Consider the following 22,807-nt stretch of genomic DNA (forward strand, 5'->3'; position numbering starts at 1 on the left):
TGGGTATGACTCCACCTCAAGGCCATTCTAAACTTCTCATTGATGCATTATGTCCTTTGGGGGATATTTCCTTTAGTCAGCTACTTGGGCAGCTGGAAGTGGGCAAGACTCCACTGAAGCACAAGGTAAGGGCTGGGGAAGAGGCAGAAGCTCTGCACTCTCAGGATGGAAACGTGATGGTCTTTGTGGTTCTTTTCAACCCAGGCCATTTAATGATTTGGGAGAGCTTGTCCTGGGACAGAGCTGTCACTTGGCACTCCTCAGTGATGCTTGCATCAAAAGGGTTCTGTATTTCTGTTCTGAATTATGTTGGTTCAAGCAGTGCCTATAAAATAGCAAATCAGAGCTGCTCTATGTGAAAGCAGTGGAAGTTTTGCTACCAGTTTGAATTTGGTACAGATACTTCAACAGATGTCCATGGATTTTCTTTCCTGAACCAAAAAAGGGAGCATCTCACCCTAAGCTTGTGCATTCAGTGGAAAGAGATGCTAATCATAGTCCTCAATCACCAGTACCTGCCATACTGAATAAAATACAGTCCCTGTTGTTGCTTCTGCTGAAGCTGAAACACGCCAGAGCAGGGATTGTCTCTCGTATTGCACAGAGATGAGTGTAACAAGAGCCCTGACCTCAGCTTAGACTTGATGGAGCCCTACTTTGCTGGACTGCACACTTAACAGGCACTGGGAAGGCTTCTGATTTGTTCCTTTTCATGCACATTATTATTATTTATATTTTTCTTGCCAGTGCTTGAAGCCATCGTGACAGCATATTGGGCAATGACAGGATAATTGTTTGTTTTATTGATTATAAATCATTCTGCATCTCTCTGTGATTTATAGCATTTAAAATACTTTCTCCTTTCCTCTCTTTCTCCTGCCATGAGGGCAGTGTCACTTTAACCGGTGAAGTGAGCCATGCCAAAGGGAAGGTGGTGTGGCGCAGGAAAGCAGTTGAGATCAAACCCAGCAAACATTTCCAGATTCATGAGGAAGGGGTCAGAAGAACCATGACAATAACAGGGATCTGGGCTGAGGATGAGGGAGAGTACTTCTGTGAGTCCAGAGATGAGAAGAGCAGCATTACCATCACCCCCAAAGGTATGTCTCTGGAAATGAAGGCTGACAGTGTGGAAAGATCCATGGCTTCCCTCATCAGCCATTACAACACTGCAAAGCTGAGTTTATTTGTGTGTTTATGCTGTTCTCTGTGTTAACAACCAAGTACAAAACTTGTCTTTCTCTCTAAATAGCTGTGGAAGAACTGCTGCTGAAGAGCACAGCTGTTAAATCAGCCTTCAAGGCTGGAATTAAGCATCCCAAATGTAAGATGGGATTTTTTTTACCCCTTCTTTGCCTCTTTTCTTCTTGCATCTTTGTAGATGCAAGGAGGATCTCCTCTACAGGCAGGAGATGTGAGTGTGAGTTATGGTGATCACTTACTGCGAGTCATAAAATCTGATGCTTCCAAAAAAATCATTGACTCTGTTGGCTCTTTGAAGGTGCTCATACATAAAGGAGCTCATACACTTAGGGACACATCGTTTATGTGCTCCTAAGTGGTTTCTTCTTCTCCATCAGCTCCCAGGGTGGTGAAATTTGTTATGAGCCTCAACAACGTGATTTCTGAAGAAGGCAAAGAGGCTGTGTTCAAGTGCACTGTTTCTCCCAGTGATGCTGTGGTCACCTGGTTCAGGAATGGCGTCAAGATTGAAGCCAGTAAGAAATACATGATCTCACAGAAGGACACCAACCACAGCCTCACCATCACCAATCTGACACTGGAAGATGCAGCTGAAATCTCTGCCAATGCTGAGGGCGTAGAAAGCACAGCCAATCTCAGAGTCCGAGGTAAAGGGCTGTAATGCCCCATTGATAGGCTGTCACTGGAGCTGTGTTTTGTGGGTTTCATGTTGTCTTTCCTCTGATTACGGTGACGAGATGGAATTTTGCTTCCTTAAATAGGGTTCCCCTGAATGCACTGGGACTGGAACCACCATTTAAATTCTTTCTAAAAAAAACTGTTTTGTGGATTCTCTGTGTTCTTACTATTATTTCTTCTCATTTATCAGAGGCCTCAATCTCATTCAAGAAGAAACTGGAGCCTAAAACTGTTGAAGAGAGAGACACAGTGACCCTGGAGGTAGAGCTGATAAAGCCTGCAGAAGTCAAGTGGATGAGGAACAGCATTGTATTGAAGCCCAATGCATATGTTGATAGTTAAGGACATCTCCTTTGCAGACAGGGGCTTTTACTGCTGCGAGAGTCCTGACGACAAGACCCAAGCCAAGATCAATGTGGAAAGTAAGTGGAATGATTGCAAGGTCTGTAAAGACACTGGATGTGATTTGAACTCGGATTCAGGTCTTCTTTATTATCACAGTGGCTACTGCCAGCCCTATTTGACATGGGGGCAGGGAGATACAGCCCTGGGCTTGGACACCATTGTAATGCTTGAAATAAGGTGAAAGAGAGGGCAGTCTTCCCAGCAGCCCTCAGCCATGTCATTGACATAAGCTCTTAGCTGATTCTCCTCTGGAATTTCTCACTCTGGTGCAGTCTGTTTTTCTTCATCTGTAAGGCTATTAGCAACCTATTCCCTGCTTACCATCTGTTCTTCTCTACAAAGCACGTCTTTCAAAGCATCTCTTTATAATCAGTCAGAGTTAAAAGAAAAAATAAAAATAAAAACACAACAGTGCATCTATCTATGGATGATTTCCTTTCAAGTAAGCTAATGGTGCCTCAGCTGTAGCCATGTACTTCTGTCCTATTTCCTGCATCCTTTTGTCGTGTTTGCTACGGAATGGACAAGGACAGAATTTAAGGTCTATCTGATTTTTGTCTACAAAGCCCCTGCCACCAATTGCTGCTGTGTAGATCATAAACAGGTACTGAAAGGCTTGATAGCAGGCTTTGAGTACATAAAAGGCTCTTAGAAAGTGGAAGCAAACAATCTGTTCTCTGTGCAGAAATAATGGACTTAAATTGCAATGACAAAGATGCAAGTTACACAACAGAAAAGCTTTTTAATGGCTGGATGACTGGATAAGTCATTTGGAGGGGCTTTGAAGCCTTCACTGTGGGTTTCAGAAAAGGTTAGTGAAATATGTGGCGCACAAAGAGCTGAGCATGTCCTGGAGCAATGGAGAAGGGCTGGATGATTTTTGCGGGTATTTTCAGCCATAGAATTTTGTGTTCTGGTGGTGTCAGTACATTCCTTCGTACAACATGGATGGGTTGGTTTGTTGCATTGGTTCAGACTTTTGTACTAGGAGCTCAGCAGTGGTTAAAGCTCACACTTCTGCAAAGTAAACAAGCTCCTGCAATTTGTCTCTACTCTGTTTTAGCTGTGGATTAGCTTGACAGTTCCCTTCCATAAGCTTTATGGTTCCCTTCTGTAAGTCTACTTAGATAGAGTGAGTTGCTTAACTTGAAGTCTTGCTCCAGGATTTTGAGCATATTATTAGCAAAAATATCACAAATAATTTCGCCAACAATTCTCCCCACCTATAAGTAGCTTTCCTTTTTTTCACTGGAAGATTTTACACTGGCAGAAAGGGTGGGCATGTAGAAACAACCCCATTAATTCTCATGAAGCTCTGATTTCTCTGACTGGCCTTTGTTTTGTGATTCTGCATGCATGCCCTGTAGCTAAAGCCTGGATGTCTTCCCCAAGACCTTCATTCTCCCATCCTTACATAAGTTACTCCATGAAGATCAGAAGGCTTGCTTATTAGCAAGACAACAAACATGGCCTGGACCAACCAGGTGATGCAAAACTTCTCACAGATGCAATGGAGCTTTGGCCCACTTCAAAGAAGGATTTCAGTGTGCACCACAAATACTGAGATAATGAGATGGCACAATCAGCCCTTTTTACTCTAGTTTTCTATAGGTTTCCAAGGTGTGCAGCACTTGTTTCTTTTAAGCAAGAAGGTCTAATCTGCATCCCGTAATGCTCAACGCTCAGCACCTAACATTCAACATGTCCTTAAAATGGGATTGTTCTGTGCTACCAGTGGAACCCTGGGGTAGAGGAACCCTGAAAATCTTTCTGAGTGCAATGGTAAGAGGAGAAATTAAGACTCAGGAAGCCATTGCACTTTGGGAGAAGCTAGTAAGATGAGGATTTCTGTAGTGAAAGAGCCAACCACTCCAAGAGTACTCATAATCCCTCCTGACTTTCACACCACATCATTCTGCAGTGAGTGCTGGACTTGCACATCATGTTACAGTGTTACACATGAGAAATACAGCAACGGTAGCTAGGCAAGCACTCTCCACGTATGGCAGAGGAGGAGGTATTACATTACCCTGTGCAGCCATGAGCTCATCCGGTCTGAAAGAGAACAGAAAACCTTTGGTTTCTGAGGCAAACAGCTAATAATAGCCCTCAGCTAGCAAAATTCAAGTGTAAAAGCACTACATTGCTGGGTTTTCTCCCTACACCTCTGCAATAAGACGTGGGCTGGCTTTGGCTGCTGAGGATTAACTTGGTAGATTCCAGTTGCTGCCATAGTCTTTCTGTCATCGTTCATATTTCATTTTCTCTGACAGATACCTCCCAAATCTACCCTTTCTGTAATCCACTCTTAGCTGAAACTGCCAGTTTCCTGAGCCAAAAGCATGAGCGACACAACTCACGGAACAGATCCAAAGGCCCCAGAATCACATCCACGTGGTGTGGGAACAGTAAGAGCTGATAGTTTAGAGTCTACACCGCAGGCAGCAGCAAAACTGTCTACTACAGGAGCAGAGATATATTGCACACTAGGGACTGAAGGAGCAGAATGCCCCAAGATGGAGAGAGCAAAGACTTCAACCTTTACAAGGGAACAGAACGCAAGCTATGCCCTGCAAGGACACCAGGTCTGTGTGAGAAGAAAGGCAGTAGACTCCCAGTACAGTTGCTCCTCCACATAGCTGACCAAATGCCAAACCTTGACCAGGATTAAGCTCCAATGTGTTCACTGCCATAAGAAAGAAGAGGAGAAAACAGATTCCCTGTCCTGATCAGCTCAGAATACAAGACAAGAACTGTAAAGTTAACAGAGAACAAGTTGACTTATGAGCAAAACCAGCAGAGTGCAGCTACAAATAAAACAGAAGACAAACCCTCGTCATCAGCCAGCTCACTAATGGTCACTCAGAATGCAGCTGATGTGCCCATGGCTATCTGGAGTCTAAGTTAAAATTGACCGGATCTTGTGCAAAATATACTGACACCAGAGCAATCTCTACTGCAGCTGGAGTGAGAGATCTGCCTCCATGCTAAACTCTCAGACTAATGAGAAACGTACAATTAGAAAGGTATCAATGGATTCATGACTGGTCATTACATTTACAGAACATGGAACGAATGGTCGTCAACGTGGGATTCAACAAGCCAAAGGCAAGTGCAATGCCTCTGACTAAAAGTTCTTAGGACACCGACAACCAAACCTCAGTGCAGCCACAGTAGAGATCTGTAACTACTACTGTTGAAATATCAACTGGTAGAGCAGTGTTGCACATTGTACAAATCACAGTTGGACATCTATGGACAGCTCATTATAAAAGTAGTCGTAGGGGAAGAGCTGGATGAAACACTGTTAAAGACAAATAATCATTTTAGCTGCACGTTTGTAAGCATTTCTTTTCATCCTCCCCAAAACAATTTCATGGCAGAATCAAGAAGACACGTTCACACAGACGTTTCCACAGCCAGACTATGGAATAATCAAAGAATATCAACCAAAATGTGTTTCCTACCAGTTACATGAATCTTGAAGGTGAGTTTCTGGCCAGCAGCCTCGCAGCTGTACTCCCCTGCACCTTTCTTCTCCACCTGGCTCACCACCAGCCGACGCTGTTTGCCCTCTGACTCAGCCTTGAACTTCTTGCTCGAGGTGATCAGTTTCCCCTCCTTGTACCACTTCACCTCCAACTTCTCCTGGGCCACCTCACAGCTCAGCGTGGCATTTTGAGTCAGTACAGCCTTCACCTCTTTTTGTACCTTGTCCTTGTTTGTAAACACGTCTTCTTTCTCTGCAGGGACATCACAACAGTCACACCATTTTGCTGTAGTCTGCTGCAGAGCTAACTCCAGTTCCCCGTTTTCACTATACTTGCCCTTCACAGGGAGCATCGTGATGCCTCATTAAGACAGGAAAATACTTTCCCCTCTATTTTGCCTTGGGAAATTATAGGCATATCAGTTCATATCATATCATATCATTTCATATCATATCATATCACAAAGCTAAACATTTCGCAGTCTGATAGCAGATTTGGACATGAGATTTAGGACACCTGCATGCACTGCTGAACCTCCTCCCTTATCTTTTTTTCTTCTCATGTCTCTCTACATTTCCAGTAAATCAGAAGGGAACGGCCCTCTAGAACAGGCTGCCCAAGGAGACTGTGGATGCTCCATCCCTGCAGGCATTCAAGGCCAGGCTGGATGTGGTTCTGGGCAGCCTGGGCTGCTGCTTGGCAACCCTGCACATAGGAAGAAGGGGGTTGGAACTGGATGAGCACTATGGGCCTTTGCAACCCAGGCCATTTATGAGTCTGATTATTGGCATTTTTCACCTAATTGTGTCATTCAAATTTTGTAACCAGATCTCTTCAAACACCTCCCCTTTTCTCACTCCTTGCATGCCTGGTGTGCTCTTGCACTGTAACCCTGCAGACACCAGCTGACTACAAGAGCTGCACAAGTTACTCCTTGCCTATGGTTTGTTGCAGTAATTCATTCCTGGATGGAAAAGCACATGTAGAAAAGTGTAGCTATGACACTAGATGACAAAGAAAGTCCTATAGCCAAAGTGTTTTGCACCAGAGAGGCTGTAAGTTGATCCTCCAAATGCAAGACACACCAAATGAAGCGTTCCTTTATCTCTGGGATTCCAAGCATTTTCTCACCTCTGACTTTCACTTGGAATGTTGCTTTGTCATCTTCTGTTTCACAGCTGTAGCTCCCTTGGTCTGTCAGGGTCACATTTTTGACCATGAGTTTGTGGTGCGTCCTCTGGGAGATGATGGTTGTCCTCTGGTCCTGCTTCACCTCTGTTTGATCTTTCTTCCATACGACAGCTCCGCTTGCAGCTGACACCTCACACACCAGCTCCAGGTCTTCAGAAGGACTGACTGATATTTCTGGAGTCGTTTTGGGCTTGTTGACAGAATTAATGGCTTCATCTGAAGAAAAAAAAGAGAAAGTGGTTTACATCCTGACTCAGGCATATTCAGCACAGCATGAAGATACAGTTAGAACTGATTGTAATGTCTCTGCTCATTACATTTGGGTGATCGAGTTTCACCTCTGGAGGTACTCACATACAAACGTCTGCTTGATTCTCCTGTGTAAGGAAAGAGTAAGTTCTATGCAGACAGTTCTTATTTCTTTTAATCAATTCTGTATTCTGCACATGTTCTTCTGAAGCTAAAATGAAGGCAGCTAAGTAACATGTTTGCAATACATGAACAAACCTATTCAACACCTTGTCTCTAAGCTAACAAGCAGCGTTTGATGAGCACATCAGTATTTCATGCCCTTCATTCCATCCAGACAGAACCTGCCTGAGGAGCAAGCTGATGGCTGTCAGCTACAGGCAGACCGAGCTTAGTATTGCATTTCTTAGAGCAACAACTGTTGCTTTCATTCACTGAATATACCAAGGCCAATTGCTATGCCAGGCACATTTATGGCATCAGTGAACAAATAATTCGTTAAAAATTGTAATAGACAGGAGCCATCTATTTTTTTAAAACTAGGTGACCAAAGAACAACAGTCCCTCTAGAGTCAAGCTGTTAAGAACTAATAGCATCAATCAATATCACATAGATAGATTACTTCCCTGCCCTAAACCATCTTGTGACCATTTGGTGCTCCTAATTAAGCCCTCTTGATGGCATTTTGTCTGAGCCATGTGACATTTTGTGATAGGAGTTACTGCTAGTGTTCCCTTAACCCTACACCAAAGTAGGAGGTATCCATTCTCAGGGAATCATGCAGGCTTCCTCTGTATTTGATGCTCAGAGACAGCCCCAGAACTTTTTAAATCTTAGCTTAGCTCTCATCCAATAATGTTCATCAAACAGTGCAACTTGTCCTTTGGGGATGCCTTTGTTCTGCATCAACCAGTTCCAAAGGAGTCTTCTTGGCTTGTTTTAGATCAGTTTTTCAACAGATAAAGCCAGGTCTTTGAATTACAAAGTGAAATTGCAGAATGCATGATTCTCAACCAAACAGAACGGGAGGTGGGATGCAGGGTGAATACCTGAGCCAACACCACCTGCAAGCAATCCTTCAATATCTTAGGATTCTCTAGCCATCCCAAATCCAGTGTTGTGCTTGATCTATCATCTCTGCTGAGTTTTTAGCTAGCTGATGGTGAGCATCACAGTGGTGATGGGTGAGCAGTCAGACTAGAGGGTCTTAATCAACCTTAAGGATCCTGTGATCAGAGGAATGTGAATGTGCTGTTAAAGGTCACAAGCACTGCACTGCAGCATGAGCATACACAGCGAAAGGCTTTCAGTAGAGCTTCAGTTCATAAATGAGGACTGGGTTATGGAAAAGAGGCTCAAGATACAAACCAGAAAACAGATCTTAACGCCAGGTTCTGTGAATGCAGCCAGCTGAATTTCACAGATATTGAATTTCAATGACAATTTCTTGTGTTATTTTACCCTCCAGCTCCACCCTGAACAGGAACATGTCAGTGACAAGCATTACTCCTCCAGGCTTGACCTGACAGTGCTTTACTTGTACTATGAGCTAATGCCAGGAAGAGCAGGAAAAGAGTTTCATCCACGTGCCTTCTCCTTCCTTAGTAAAACCAGTGTGAAACTGCAGCCACGTCAGGCTGAAGGAGACGTCTCAGATGTCCTGCCTGGATGCAGGAGCTCACGTGTCAGAGGATGTCTGGCACGTCAAGTCTCATGGCAGTGCAGTGCATGACAAACTGCAACAACACTTTCCTGTGGGCTCCTTTGGGCACGAGGCCCAGCGGGTGACACACCTCTGGCTGCAGCTCTTCAGAGCCTCCCAGCAGCCACGTGATGCCCATGGGAGAGACACAGCTGACCCGCACAGCAGATGATTTACCAGCTAGCTCTGGTTTACAGGAAGAGAAGATACAAGTGGCGATGCTGAATGGTGAAATACTGCGAGTGTGTGGCATGGGTATAAGATTGGTGAGCCTGAGGATGTTCAAAGTCAGGCTGGACAGGGCTCAGAGCACCTGATGGAGCTGCGGTGCCCCTGTTCATTGCAGGGGAGTCCAACTAGCTGACCCTTAAGGGTCTCTTCCCTATCTATGAGATACACGAAAGCTGATTCTGCAGTAACCAAGCTACCAACAGCAGTTGTTTGTCTTACAGCTTGCCAACACAGGTTTTAAAATAACAGCATTGATTACTCATTTGATAGTCACATTACAATGCAAAGCACATGGAAAAGTCCATCAGCTAATTCAATTAATTCTGGGGGCAGACCTGCCAGTACAAAATATTATGCTAACATGACAAAGAGAGAGAAGAAAAGCAAAATTAAGACTAGCTGACAAGCCTTGGCAGGAAGTTCTGCTCTCCATCAATTTAGTCCCATTATTCAATTCTGTTGGGAGCTGTCTCCATGTCTCTCTGGAGTTTGTTCTTTGAGAAGAAGCAATTAAGTAAGCTCTCCAATGCCAAAGTGCAGACACTACTCTAGGGCTTTGTTGTTTCTCCATGGACCAACAAGGGTGACAAGCCAGCAGAAGATGATGAAGAGCCTCATGCATACTCAGTGTAAAAAAGAAAAAGGCAATTGTTGCTGGGAAGAAGGTTCATTTGCATTTGTGTCATCTGCAGAGGGTACTGCAGAAATGGAAAGTCTTCCACTGGAGCAAACAAAGGGCTCTCATTTATTGCAATCAAGGCCCAGCGTGTGGATCTCAGAGATCAAACCTACACCCTGAAGCAAAACAGACTTTCCCTGCGTGGGAAAGTTAAGTTTCTCTCTACATCTGTGTAAGAAAAAGCCCACCATGGAATGACAGCTAAGTAAACATCCCTGTGACTCTTCACAGGTCTCTTCCTCATTTGGGATCACTGCTACAAAAAGAGCTGTTGACATCATCTTTCGTGGCCACCCTGAGAGAAGAGCAGGAAGGCTGGGATGCTCTTTTTCCTATCTTTCCCTAGATTTCCTCTATATTCATTTTAAGGACGAATCACAGGACAGAACACAGAAATCAAATGGCTCTACAAAGCAGACTGGCCAGTTCAAGTCAAAACAGCCACTGAAAACACCCCAGATGCTGTCTGACAACAGCTGGACTGTCGGGGAGTCAGGTGAATGCAGTCTGCTGGCCCTGGGCAGGAAGAGGACAGCCCAGACTGTCACATACCTTTCACTGAAAGCTGATAGAGCATTTTATCCCCCTCACAGATGCACTGACAACTTGCAGCATCATCCATTGAGACGCTGTGAATTTTCAGGGTGTGTTTCTTCCCCACAATGTGCAGTTCATAATTTTCACTGGCCTTGAGCTCCTTCTCATCCTTCATCCACTCCACAGTAGCGCCTGTGTCTGAAAGCTCAGCCTGCAGTTTGGCTTCCTCACGCAGCCGAGCGCAGATCTTTTCTACATCTTTGCTCTTCTTGGTAAATCTCACTGCAGCACCTGTCAGGAGCAAAGGCCTCGTTATTTCAATTGATATCAGGCTAACGTGGTCAATGTTTGCTGCAAGGTCTCTGAAAAAGTTCTGCTAATTTCAGATTCCTGCTAATCAGATTCCTGAAGCAATCTGGTTCAGATACCAAGCAGCTGGGTAGATTGGCTTACCCTACACTCAGTGATATCATGTTTAGGTCATTACCAGGACTCACGTCAGTCCATGGGATGCAATTTCAGGTATTTGGTACAGTCAGTGAATGCCTGCAGCCCCACTTCTAATCATCAGATCACAGCAACTATGCCTTGACTGGAAGAGGAAGGAGAAGGATCAAAGCAAATACCTCTCACTCTCATCTCGGTGCTGACATCAACATTTTTGGCAACAAATTTCACTTCTGCTCCATCATCCTTCTTGGGGACGTTCTTCATGATTAGGCTGTGAGTAGTTTGGGTTCTCTTGATGATCCAGGTCTCGCTTTCCTGTAAGACTTTACCATTGAGGTACCAAGTGCCGCAACACGTTGTTGTAAGGTCAATAGTAAACATGGCATCCCCTCCAGGTACAGCTTCACCAGTTGTTAGGGGGGATTTCACAGCCAGGACTGGTCCTGAGGAAGAACAACATGTATGTCTTAATGCTCTTTAGATGCAAGTCTGGTATCTCATTTAGAGATGGAAGATTAAATCATAGGGACATTTCTACTTCTCCCTTTGCATGAGTGCTGGAAGAAGCACTTCTATGCTTCAGATCTGTTACAGAAAGTTCTGCCTCTTGCACATGTGAGATATCAAAAGATAAGGATATTCATCTCTCTGTCACAGAAACATAACTTGTATCACTTTAGTGGTAGCTGGAGGTTGATAGGAGATAGGAGAATTAGGAATAAAGGAAAGCCTTTGGTGTGTTAATGCACTACTATCCTTAAAGTCAAAGGAAACATCTTTAGGGAACCAACACAGCTGCTCAGCACACACTGACCCATTTCCATTGGGGTTTTTGTGCTTACCAAGGTGCACGCTCCCTGGGAATTCCAGAGACGGGCTCTGTCCATGCGCATTGACTGCAGACACTCGGAACTGATCATCAGCCTCTTCAGACAGATTGCTCACCGTGAACTCTGGGACGGGGACATGAGACTCGTGGCACCTCACCCAGGTGAAGCCAGTTAGTTTCTTGCATTCCACAATGTAGCCATCGATTGGAATGGGGCGGTGCATCTTCGGAGGGGACCATGCCAGCGTCACTGAGGTTTCTGTTTTATTTTTCACCACGGGGTCAGCTGGGGGCTGGGTGGGAGGTTTTCTGGGAGCTGAACAGAAATAAATTTCAGAAATATTAGCAGAAGGTCATGTAAGCTGGAAAAGACCGCCAAGATCAGCAGACTCAACTTTCAGCATGACCTACTGAGTCCCACCATTAACTTCTGTGGTACCTGAGGACATACATGACAAGCTTATTCCTGCAGGTATTTGCACAGTGAATATATTCACCCTCTGGTTGCTTCTGAACATTTTAGAGGTTAAAATCGCATCGGACTTTTTCACTGTGTGCAGCCACTGATACAGGCAGGAGGCTGGGAATTACCTGATGGGCTCTAGTTACAGACTACTGACACATTAAAGGATTGATTTCATTTAATTTTGGCCATTAGAAAGTTTGGTGTCTGGTTTAAGTCACCCATCTGGACTCCAATTATAATCATATGGAGAACAGCACATTCAGGAGAACTCATCTCATCTTAATAAACCTGAATGAAATCACAGAATCATAGGATCACGGGAGGGCTTGGGTTGGAAGAAACCTTCAAGATCATCGAGTTCTAAACACCCTGCCATGGGCTGGCTGCCCACTAACCAGCTCAGGCTGCCCATCACCCATCCAACCTCGCCTTCAACACCATGGACAGGCACCCACAGCTTCTCTGGGCAGCCTGAAATGGAAGCAATGAGCCACATGTTGAAGATACTCAAATATTCATGACTGTAGAGAGAGCCAAATACTCCATACATATTGCCTGCCTGGTCAATGGTATTAAAATGCCAACAACAGACTCATCCAGATGATTGAAAATGGTGTGAACATGGCGTACAGGATTCTTCCAGCAGCTAGTTAGATCTGCAAAGAGTAAAAATAGGAAATCTCAATGCGATACAATTTTCCCTCATAACATAAATAGACACATAACTGTTTTGGGGTGCACTGTTACCAGCCTGTCAGTTGCTGTTGGTCAGTGCTAGATGCCAAAGGTCCCACTAACATAGCATGAAGCCGAAAGCTAGACGCTGGAATCAGATCTCCTGACCTTACCATCAGAAATTGAGATGTCATATTTTGCTCAGAGGTGCCTGCTTGTAGGAGGGACAGCTTCCGAGCTTTTTCTGCTCCAGTAACCAGCTTGAGCTTCAGAATTTAAACAGCAGTCAGAAATTAAACTGAGCTTTGTCACCTCCATCAAATAGAAGGAGTGGTTGGGTGGTACAGCTTTCCAAATAACTTAGAAACTGTCACAACAATAAGATGCCTACCCTTAATTTTTAACTTGTTAATACATAGAGCTTAATAGCATCAGAATGCCCCAAGCACTTCAGATAACACATCAGCTGTAAACCCTTCTTTAAGGATTCCTTTGTTTAACCACTGAGTAACTGTAATTCGGTGGTGCTGGCGGGAGAAGGGAAGTCCTAATCTTCCCAGATGGTGAATAGAGTTGATGTTCACATGCAGACTGGTGCTGCAGCACAGCCAGAAACCACTCATTTGGGAAACACAGCACCAAGAAAATAATGTGAATAGCTTCATAAAATCAGGCAGCTTCACCCAAATTTCATGGCAGGTCCATTATTCTTCCTATTTTCAGGAAGAAATGTTTTCCCTTATTCTTGTAGTTTTATTTTCTTTTCCTTTCCAGCAAGCAACTTTGTAACTTACAAATTGTTTTCTAATCACCTCCTGGTGTGGACAAATCACACAGGTTTGACTCCATGTTTTACATAGTTAGCATATTATATTTGTTCCAGTATGGAACTGTACAGTCATAGAACGGCCTGGGTTGAAAAGGATCTCAAATATCACAGAATCACAGAATCACAGAATGACCCGGGTTGGAAGGGACCTCAAGGATCATGTAGTTCCAACCCCCCTGCCTGGCAGGGCCACCAAACATACACCTTTACTAGATCAGGTTGCCCAGAGCCCTGTCCAACCTGGCCTTGAACACCTCCAAGGACGGGTCATCCACAACCTCCCTGGGCAGCCTGTTCCAGGGCCTAACCACTCTCCTAGTGAAGAACTTCCCCCTAACATCCAACCTAAATCTTCCCTCTTTTAACTTAAAACCATTTCCCCTAGTCCTGCTATTATCAGCCCTTTCGAAGAGTTTACTCCCCTCCTGGGAGTAAGTTCCCTTCAGGTATTGAAAGGCTGCAGTGAGGTCACCCCGCAACCTTCTCTTCTCCAGGCTGAACAAACCCAACTCCCTCAGCCTGTCCTCATAGGGGAGGTGCTCCAGCCCCCTGATCATCTTCGTGGCCCTCCTCTGGACCCTTTCCAAAATCTCCATGTCTTTCTTGTACTGAGGGCTCCACACCTGGACACGGTACAACAGATGGGGCCTCACAAGAGCCGAGTAGAGAGGGACAATCACCTCCCTATCCCTGCTGACCACCCCTCTCCTGATGGAGTCCAGGATCCCATTTGCTTTCCGGGCTGCCAGAGCGCACTGCTGGCTCATGTTGAGTCTCTCGTCCATCAGGACCCCCAGGTCCTTCTCTGCCGAGCTGCTCTCAAGGACAACTCCTCCCAGCCTGTACAGGTGCCTGGGGTTCTTCTGGCCCAAGTGCAAAACCTTGCACTTTGCTGTGTTGAACCTCATTAGGTTCACCCGAGCCCAGCTTTCCAGCCTGTCAAGGTCCCTCTGAATGGCATCCGTTCCCTCCACCGTATCGACTGCACCACTCAGCTTGGTGTCATCAGCAAACTTGCTGAGGGTGCACTCCATTCCCTCGTCGATGTCATTAATAAAGATGTTAAAGAGCACCGGTCCCAAGACAGACCCTTGGGGGACACCGCTGGTTACCGGCCTCCACCTGGACATAGAGCCATTGACCACCACCCTCTGTCTGCGGCCTTTCAACCAATTGCTTATCCATCTAGTTGTCCACCCATCAAATCCACTTCCCTCCAATTTGGAGATGAGGATGTGGTGGGGGACCATGTCAGAGGCCTTGCTCAGGTCCAGGTAAATGACATCGGTCGCCCTCCCTTCGTCCACCAACATTGTCACTCCATCATAGAAGGCCACAAGATTAGTTAAGCATGACCTTCCCCTGGTGAAGCCGTGCTGGCTGTCTCGGATCACATGCTCATTCTTTATGTGATCAAGCATGTTGTCCAGGAGGATCTGTTCCATAATCTTCCCAGGCACGGAGGTGAGAGTCACCGGCCTGTAGTTACCCGGGTCCTCCCTGCTCCCCTTCTTGTAAATGGGAGTGACGTGACCCTTCCTCCAATCATCCGGGACCTCACCTGACAGCCACGACTTCTCAAATATGATGAGAGCGGCTCAGCAACCACCTCAGCCAGCTCCTTCAGGACCCTGGGATGCACGCCATCTGGCCCCATAGATTTGTACTCATTCAGTCTAAGGAGGCACTCTCAGACTTGCTCTACCCTTACAGTGGGGAGGGATTTACCTCCTTGGTCCCCACATTGAGGTTTGGGGATGCAGGGCTTAGGGACATGAAAAAGACTAGAATCCTGGCCACCAGTGAAGACCGAGGTGAAGAACTCATTCAGCACCTCAGCTTTCTCTTCATCTGTTGAAGCCATTTCTCCTTTTAAATTAACCAAAGTAGGTACGCCTGTTTTGGCCTGTCTCTTCTGGCCAATGTACCTGTAGAAGGTTTTCTTATTGTTTTTCACGTCCCTCACCAAGTTCAGTTCTGCCTGCGCCTTGGCTTCCCTGATCCCACGTCTGCAAGTCCGGACGGCATCCCTGTATTCTTCCCAGGTGACACAGCCTTGTTTCCAGAGCTTGTACGCAAAGCCAAAATCTCAGATTACTTTTGGAGTTATCAGATCGCATGTGCAAACACTCATTGGTCAGGTCCTGTAGAGGTAAATGATTACCTCCTTAGACAGGTTTGATGTTTTACACAGGTTTCCATGCAATGCAGAGATACATTGTGTCGAGGCCAACACCAGGGCCTACAAACCCTTCACAGAATGAAGGAAAGCAGTAAAACTCCCTAACACCACACTGATTTCCAAGCCTTGGTACCCCCAGAGAGATGGAAGGGAGGGCTTTCAGTATAGCATTGTATCACCTGTTATAAGTCATTAACTGAAATTTCAATATCTGACATAGACATTAAAACATTTTAAATTAGGAGTGTGCATCTCTGTAGGAAAAACAAAGATACAGTATTACACATAAAATACAAGATAAATCAGCAGCAGCAATAATAAAAGACAGGCTGAAACTCTCAAGTTGACACTGAACTTGACACTTCTTCAAAACAATGGCTCTGTTTTATAAATGACAAATTAGCCATTGCACCTGTCTGCTGGGATTAATACCGACTTGGTAACTGTTGTTCTGCATTCATTACTATATCCAAAGTCTTTGCAAAACAGGCTGTCTTGTTCTACTCTCAAAATAAAATCAGTCAATCTATACATGAATCTGAAAACATATGAACCAGAGCAATTCCAAGTCCCTTTACCTTCAAACACTTATCCTGGATGTTGGTTCTTCCACTGGACTAAGGCTACACACTGTCCTGTCTTTCTTCTTGCCTTTTGAGTATGCTAAGGTGCTCGTCTGAGATCCAGTCCATAAGAAGAGTCAGGAGTCCATAAACTTCAGAGTTCAGTGGTAGCTGTAATATATTCACATATATTCACAAAGCTATTTCAGCTTTCAACTTGATGATCTTACAAACCTCTAACCTCGCTCCTATTTAGAAATGCTCTAGCAGAAACATAAAGCCCATTTTTACAGAGCTCTTATGTGTCTCAAACCCTTACTGCAACAAAACATACACAGCCAAAGCAAACTAGTTTTATACAATCTACGGGAATCAATTCAGGAGCTGTCTAAAGGCTTGCTTCATATATTCCCAAACTGAAGAATTCTTATGTTGTATTTTTCTGCGTAAGAGTACAAGCAAAATGGTGGGCAATCCTGCTGAAAACAATGCCATGCCTCCAATCCTTCCCACACCTACCATCCTCACACCCTAAAACTCTCAATGGGGAATTACTTTTCACTTCTTTCAACTCAGACATTTCATTTAACATATCATGCAAACTAAATTTAGCCTCTGAAAAGTTCAGCCGGCTGTGGCAGTGTGTCCTTCTGCAAAAGAAAACACAAAAGCTACTGGGACTTGGAACTACTTTGTATATCAAGATCAGAAGGAACTGAGAAGTTTTCAAGTAAAAAGAACTTACTTTTCCAGATTGCTTTTTCCAGACTGCTTTTCCAGCAGTGACAACAAGCGCAGGCACCCCGGAGGACACCGCAGACACTGATGATCTGCTGGCATGCATCAATGATGATGAGTTTGGGCACAGCAGAGCTGGCAAGGGATGCTGGGGTGGCTGCAGCAAGACAAGAGCTCCTCCAGTCTGAAGATCTCCATCACCATCGCTGCTGTCAACAACTTTGCTGCCTTGTTTTCCTCCTGGCTAGGAGAGATGGTCATGCACTGAGCAAAGGGTGTGTTGATCTGGGGACACTGGGCAGTACTGCTGACACTGGGAGGTTCACTGGGGAGCAATGGGAGGCTATTGAAAGCCGCAGACAGCACTGAGGTGACACTGAGTTTGCACAAGGACAGTCTAGACAATACAAGGAGGCAGTGGGAGCTTATTGGGGAATGGCAAAGAGCACCAGGGGGCACTGGAGAGCTTTGGACAGCACTTGCCATGAGGGAGGAAGTTCAGACAGTACCCAGGTGGCACATTCTAACCTCATTCATTTCCTGCTCTCCAGCATCTCACCCCTGACCCCACGCTGCTTGGCTCTGCCCAGGGAGATATGTTCCATGCATTCCCACCCTGATGCCGTCACTCAGTGGCACATTTGTCACCAACAGGCTCGCCGTGGGTCCTGAGGAGGGCTGGGGGTGTCCTGTGAAAGCAACCCCAGTGACAGACCTGGTCCTGAGCCCTGGAACACACGGATCCTGGAAAACTACCTTTAATGCTGCCAACGTCAGCTTTATCTCATCCCCTTGGGACTCCATTTGGGGGCTTTGTGGGAGCTAACCGCTTCCCCTGTTTCAAGCTGGTGCTACCCCTTGCTTGTTGATGCTGTGCACTGGCAAACACGCCCATAAAGGCTAAAGCAACGCTGCACCCTCACTTTAAGTCAGACATCGTTCAACCAGTTCAAATATTCCCAGAAGCAGAAATACAAAGTAGAAATCCTTTGCTAAGCAAGCACACGTCTACCTGCCTTTGCTTCGCAAGCACCTTCCTTTCCCCGACCTCGGAAGACGTCTGCTCTTTCATTCTTAGCAATGCCCCTGTACACAATTGAAAGACAAAAGGGAGAGTCCACACCACATCTGTGGTCTCAGCAGAGTTCACAGTTACCTCAAATGCACAGAGCACCTACAAAAGCGTCACAGAAGCTCCAACAAGGAAAGAAAACAAATCCAGGACACAGCAGAGGGCTCCCAGCTCTCCGTAGGTGACACCTGCTGCGTGGGCACAGGATGCACAGGAATTGCACCTCACCTCTCCCCCATTTCTACAGGCATTGAGAGGTATTGCAGAAAGGCACCGTAAGGCTGGTGGAGAAGACTGGCTGTACATGAGATTTCTCACTTCCCTGGTGCTATAGCACTGCTTATCTAGATGACGAATATCTGTCTACAGACCTGTCTAAACACCTCTCCTCAGAGACTTGCCCAAGAGGCCAGAACCATTATTCCCGTGTGGCAGGCTGACTCACAGAACAGCAGGCTTCTCTTCACGGCACATCACGTGGACACAAACAGGCTGCTGCTGCAAGGAAGGGAATTTCTCCTGAGTGTCTCACCACAGACGCTTCCTCTGCTCTGCTTTCCTGCAAAGACACGAGGATGAAAGCATCAGTTCCTCCAAGCAACGACCGGCAGCAACTCCAAAAAATCCCCCATTCAAAGACAGTTCCCAGAGACGCACAATGGAGTCCTGCACAGTTAACACAAGCTTTCGCTGCGGCCTTTGGAGAAACAAGCAGCCTTGGTGGTCCTGGTTCCCGAGGGCTCCATTTGATCACCTTTTGGGCACAGCGTGAGAGCTTCTCTCCTACAAATCTATGCCCCGAGTACCTTTCTCCACCCCAAAACTAATTCCGACATAGAGCTGCGGTGCAGGCATTGGACGCTGACCAGAACAGGAGAAGAGCAGGGAATGGGAAGAGTGGATACAGGTAAGACAGAACGAAAGAAGAGCAGAAAAGCAGAAGAGAGGAATGAGAAAGGATGCAGGTAAGAAAGAAGAGCAGCAGACAAAAAGGGCAACACAGGAAAGGACCAGAGACAGGCAAGGCAGAAAAACAACGGGAAGAGGAGAAGAGCAGAAGAAAAAGGAGAGGGTGAAGGTAAGGAAGACGTGCAGACGAGGAGAAGAGCAGAAAGGAGGTGAGTGGATACAGGTAAGGCAGGAAGGCAGAAGTGGAGAGGAGCTGAAGAGGAGAAGAGTGAATGGCTGTATGGCAGAAGGACAGAAGACGGGAAGAGAGGACAGCGGTCAGTGAGAAGTGCAGAAGAGAAAAAGAGCAGAAGGGAGGAAGAGAGGGCAGAAGAGCAGAGAAGGAAAAGCGGCCTGGAGCAGAAGAGCAGAGAGTGGTCGGAAGAGAAGAAGAGTAGAGCATGAGAGGTGCAAAGAGGATGCAGTGAAGTGGGAAGAGCAGATGAGAAGAACGGGAGAGGATGCGGGTAAGAAAGAAAAGCAGAAGAGGAGTAGACGTGCAAGAGAGGAGTGAGAATCCAAGGAAAGAAAAAGAGCAGAAGAGCTGAAGAGGAGAGGAGAAGAGTCAGGGAGAAGAGCTGAAGGTTGGATGGTGGATGAGGAAAGGGAAGCAGCCTAGAGGGAAGAGCAGCAAAGACAGTGCTGTGTGTTCTGCCCCAAGATACGTTGGAAGCCAGGAGAAAAGGTCCACGCTCTCAGGTTAGAGATGGGACGGGAAGGATGTTTGGGTCTGACAAATGGAACCATGACAAGCCTGGGGGAAAGGGGCTGAGCCCAACGGCCACAGAAGCCCCGTTGGGGGAGGGGCTCCCCTAACTGCCACTCTCCAGCTGTCATGGCAGGTAAGGCAGCAGGCTCCCCCTGCTCCCGTGCTTCAGCTGGCCCCAGCTGAAGCCCCAGATCCCAGCTGAAGCCCCACATGCCACCCTTGTGAGCCACATCTCAGCCCAGCAGCCCAGCAGCCCAGATCTCAGCCCAGTGCCCCTTATGGCCTTTCCCCACAGAGAGAATCCCTCGAGGAGCGCTGACGGTGCCTGTGACGCCTGAAGCCACTTTTCCACAAGCCACTGTGCCGCCACCGGACCCCGCCTGGATGCAGCCCACCATCCGCGGACCGATGCCGGTACCACCCCAACCCCTCCCTGTCCCCAGTGCCACCCACCTGGTGCCTCAGGCCTCTGTCTGGCCTGGGGTACCAGGTGTCTGGGGACAGGCAGCACAGCAGCTCCCACTTGGGGGGCTGCCCCCAACTGCGGGGCTGCACTTACCACTGCTGCAGCTGCTGCCTGGGGGGCTGCACCCACCAATGGCTCCCCCCGCTGCCCCTGCTCACTGCTGGGGACATCCCCTGCTGGCAGGGACGCTGCTGCCCCAGCAGCCCATGGGGCTGTGGCCTGGGGCCGTGCCCCATGCACAGCCCCCGCAGCCCGCAGGCACCTGCCTGCCGCAGGCCCCTGGCCGCCCCGGCCCCCCACCACTTCTTTTGCAGGTACCGGCACTGCAGCAGCACGTGCTCCCCGTGCCCTGCACCCTGCCCGCCAGCTGGGAGCCGCCCATGGAGCCCTTGCAAGATGCCGTGCTGCTCATGGAGGACCAGGGGCATCCAGCGCCAACCGACGTCTGCCCCCATCCCGACACGGCTCCGATCACCTGCAGCGCTGCCACGCCGCAATCAGGCGGTGAGTTCAGAGGCTGCAGAGCGGGCGGCTGGCTGTGGGAAAGCTGTCAGCATTGCCCCACTGGAAATCTTCTGGCTTTTCCAGCAGGGACAACAAGCACAGGCACCCCGCAGGACACAGCAGACATGGATCATCTGCTGGCATGGATCGACCATGGTGAGTGGCAGCAGAGCTGGCCAGGCTTGGTGGTACCCAGTGCTCCCAGCTGTGGGAGAGCTGCCAGCATTGCCCCACTGGGCAATGGATTTTCTTCCTTCCCCAGAAGTCACATCCGAGACGGCCATCCAAGACGACAGCACAGACTTTGACCAGCTGCTGACATGGATCAGCCAGGGTGAGTTTGGGGGCAGCAGAGCTGCTGGGGGGGTGTCTGCACCGAGTGGCCGAGTGGGAAAGCTGGCACTGCCCCACTGGGGATTTTCTTCCTTTTCCAGAAGAGACACCCAGCAGCAACAGACGTGAGGACGACATGGAAATGGACAGTTTCCTCACCTGCATTCTTGGTGAGTTTGTGGCTTACAGAGGTGATTGACGGGTGGCTGTCTGCACCCAGCAGGTGTGGGAAGGCTGCCATCATCCTTCTGCTCTGGGGGATGCTCTTGCTTTTTCAGAAGCGACGAGTGCTCTGGAGGTCCCCCAGCACAACCGGGGCCTGCCTGCAGTCACAAGAGAGGGGACCAAAGAGAACGAGAACAACACAGAGCACCCTGATTCCCTGGGAGCCAGCAGGGAGCTCAGCAACGAGCCCGATCCTGAATCAGGGCTCCTCGCAAACCCGCTCTGGCAGCAGCCAGCATCCCCTGAGCTGCCTGAGCCGACCCCCCTGGCTGCCCCCGCACCTCCGTCGCCCCGCACCGCACATCTGATGGAAGAGGCGCGGCGGAAGCAGCCCCGGGTGCATCTCAGACGCCTGGCACTGCCACCCGGGTGCATCTCTTGCCGGCTGGCAGACAAGGACAAGCAGCACGGGGACAGCAGCCAGCCGGCCAAGCACCCCGTGCCTCCTCTGATGCAAACTGGACAGCTCATGGAGGAGGCACGGCGAAGGCAGCCCCGAGTGCTTCTCACCCGCCTGGCACTGCCCACCCCCCTGGCTGCCCCCGCACCTCCGTCGCCCTGCACTGCACACCTGATGGAGGAGGCACGGCGGAGGCAGCCCCGGGTGCTGCTCAGCCGCCTTTGACTGCCACCCGGCTGCATCTCCTGCCAAATGGCAGACAAGCAGCACGGGGACAGCAGCCAGCCGGCCAAGTGCCCAGCACCCACCTGCACCACCACAAGAGGCCAGAGCAGCGGGCACAAGCAGCACACTGGCAGCCAGTGTCCCTGCCACAACCAGGAAGCCACCGCGCTGCCAGCATGTTCCAGGCCACAACCACCGGCGCTAGGTGGAGCTGCCTGTGTCAGCACGGCGGCCAGCAGGAGGACTTGGTGCTCATCACACCCCAACAGCGGCTCCAGCGGGAGCGGACCAAGAAACCGGCCCACTTGGTGGAGCAGGAGACGTGGCCGTAACCGACCAAGGCGCTTCCCTGTAGCCCTGGGCTCCTGGCCGGCCCCCACCACACCCAGAGAGCAGCAGCAGTGTTCCAGGGGCACCAGCACCAGCCCCAGCCCTACCCCTCTCAAACTGGGCTGTCCGCAAACGGCATCTTGGACTGGGGCACTGCGGGGCTCTGAAGCTGATGGAGCGACAAAGCGTTGCAGTGTCAAAGCTCCGGGATGGGAAATGCTGGGTGGGGGGTGGGAAGTGGTTGGGGGGGGAAGGGGTGGGAATTCTTGGGGTGGCCAATATTAGGGTGGGAATTGGGGGTGGCTGGTGGGTGGGAATTGGGGGTGGGGAATTTTGGGGGTGGGGGAGTGGTTGGGGGGCGGGAGTTTGGGGTTGGAATTCGTGGGAATTGGCGGTGGGACCTTTTTGGGGTGGGCAATGAAATGGCTGTACTCTGCTACTGGTGGGGTGGGAATCTGGGGGGCCGTTGTAATACCAGAAGAATTTTACAGAGCAG

The 22,807-nt window shown here is 48.3% G+C and overlaps 2 protein-coding genes across 2 annotated transcripts; both read left to right on the forward strand.

Moving 5' to 3' along the window:
- The first annotated feature begins 628 nt into the window (after positions 1-628).
- Positions 629-2,767, forward strand: LOC146758041 (obscurin-like protein 1). Its single transcript, XM_085518295.1, has 2 exons — positions 629-1,850; positions 2,072-2,767. Exons 1-2 carry the CDS (start codon positions 1,604-1,606, stop codon positions 2,221-2,223), a joined length of 399 nt encoding a protein of 132 aa, XP_085374421.1. The 5' UTR covers positions 629-1,603; the 3' UTR covers positions 2,224-2,767.
- A 16,353-nt stretch (positions 2,768-19,120) lies between these two features.
- LOC146758042 (uncharacterized) lies at positions 19,121-22,460 on the forward strand. Its single transcript, XM_085518653.1, has 7 exons — positions 19,121-19,397; positions 19,950-19,961; positions 20,124-20,798; positions 20,883-20,954; positions 21,061-21,132; positions 21,233-21,301; positions 21,410-22,460. Exons 1-7 carry the CDS (start codon positions 19,121-19,123, stop codon positions 21,979-21,981), a joined length of 1,749 nt encoding a protein of 582 aa, XP_085374779.1. The 3' UTR covers positions 21,982-22,460.
- Positions 22,461-22,807: the final 347 nt, after the last annotated feature.

Source organism: Coturnix japonica, chromosome 17, assembly GCF_054131305.1.
Source record: "Coturnix japonica strain WE chromosome 17, WE-NBRP24, whole genome shotgun sequence".
NCBI classification, from domain to species: domain Eukaryota; kingdom Metazoa; phylum Chordata; class Aves; order Galliformes; family Phasianidae; genus Coturnix; species Coturnix japonica.

What these genes read in the sequence shown, in the direction of transcription:
- LOC146758041 (XM_085518295.1), top strand. Translation starts at nt 1,604, where the DNA reads ATGAGCCTCAACAACGTGATTTCTGAAGAAGGCAAAGAGGCTGTGTTC. An exon ending in AGCCAATCTCAGAGTCCGAG is followed by an intron (nt 1,851 to 2,071) that starts GTAAAGGGCTGT and finishes CTCATTTATCAG; the next exon opens with AGGCCTCAATCTCATTCAAG.
- LOC146758042 (XM_085518653.1), top strand. Translation starts at nt 19,121, where the DNA reads ATGAGAAAGGATGCAGGTAAGAAAGAAGAGCAGCAGACAAAAAGGGCA. An exon ending in TGCCACGCCGCAATCAGGCG is followed by an intron (nt 20,799 to 20,882) that starts GTGAGTTCAGAG and finishes TGGCTTTTCCAG; the next exon opens with CAGGGACAACAAGCACAGGC. An exon ending in GCTGGCATGGATCGACCATG is followed by an intron (nt 20,955 to 21,060) that starts GTGAGTGGCAGC and finishes TTCCTTCCCCAG; the next exon opens with AAGTCACATCCGAGACGGCC.